Genomic DNA, 1206 nt, shown 5'->3' on the forward strand with positions numbered 1-1206 from the left:
GGGACAATTTTATATATTACGGACTTTTACGAAAGCCAATAATAAATAATTAAATAAATACAAAGCTATAATAATTGTATTATATTTATTTTTCCAGAGCACTGTTTCTGACACCCTGTCATTTTCAGGGAGGTGAGATGCTCCTACAGTATTGATGATTACATACAGTCTTCACTGAGCTCATCTACAATTTTGGATGTAGGTGGCAGTAATAATAAAGTCCCTTCTTTAATTAATAACTAGAGCTCATGATGGTAAATGTGAGAACGGAGTTTTAAGAAGAAGCCCTTTATATTTATTTTTAAGTCCTCAAGTGTCCTACGCACTACTATTATTATCGTCAAGCTTTTCGACCGTCGGTGGCGAAACTTCTCTATTGAGCGACACCCACTTCCTTTCATTGCTTGCACAACCACTCGGGTGACATGGTGAATAAACGCACTAAGAACAGGCGGCGCGCCTCCATGATGTCCCACAACCTTCAAAATACTGCCAACCCACTTCGACGTCATAGTGAAGCATCGACTACTAAAGCGAGTGAAGTTAGCTCAGCCGAGCTTGTTGTCGAGAACTCCCAACTTTTGCCAGCCCGCCAGAGATTGGCAAACGATAGAGATGTTTTAGCAATGGAAGAAGGCGAACTCAAGCATGGCAAAAAAGCACTGATAATGATGTCACCGCGTCTGGATGCACAGCTCGGTGGCTACCCACCAGATTGTGGCACCAAAGAGCTCAAGTATCTGTCATATGCCAAGCTACTTCGTGATCGTGGACTGACTCATCCGATGCGATACTCAAACACTCGAGTGGATGCGCTGGGTTTTGCCATGCCGGAGCGATTTCCGTTATTTTCCACAGACTTTGGCGCTCATTCCTTCCACCACCTACCTACAGACTCGGTTGTTTTGAGCCCGTATGGTCTTGGAATCGCCCTTTACTTCAAGTATCTTAAGGTTATTACGTGGCTCTTCTTCTTGCTCATGGTGCTTAGCGCTCCAACCCTTGCGGTCTATATCATGGGCGGTGGAACTTCAATGGCCGAGCTTACTGCTCTGGCGCGTCAGGACCTTCCTTCTGTTTTGGGTATCACCAGTATTGGTCATCTTAGCGAGGCCAGCAGTGTGTGTGACCAAGCTCTGGAAAACACTGAGCTGTCACTCACTTGTTCTAAAGGTGAAATTGGTTTTGTGAAAGCAGTTTATTCAA

The 1206-nt window shown here is 44.5% G+C and overlaps 1 protein-coding gene across 1 annotated transcript; it reads left to right on the forward strand.

Moving 5' to 3' along the window:
- Nucleotides 1–425: 425 nt before the first annotated feature.
- Nucleotides 426–991, forward strand: PITG_22018 (uncharacterized protein; the record flags this gene model as incomplete). Its single annotated transcript, XM_002894682.1, has 3 exons — nt 426–844; nt 895–902; nt 954–991. 3 exons carry the CDS (start codon nt 426–428, stop codon nt 989–991), a joined length of 465 nt encoding a protein of 154 aa, XP_002894728.1.
- Nucleotides 992–1206: the final 215 nt, after the last annotated feature.

The sequence above is a fragment of the Phytophthora infestans genome, genomic scaffold, assembly GCF_000142945.1.
Source record: "Phytophthora infestans T30-4 supercont1.1229 genomic scaffold, whole genome shotgun sequence".
Classification (NCBI taxonomy): domain Eukaryota; phylum Oomycota; class Peronosporomycetes; order Peronosporales; family Peronosporaceae; genus Phytophthora; species Phytophthora infestans.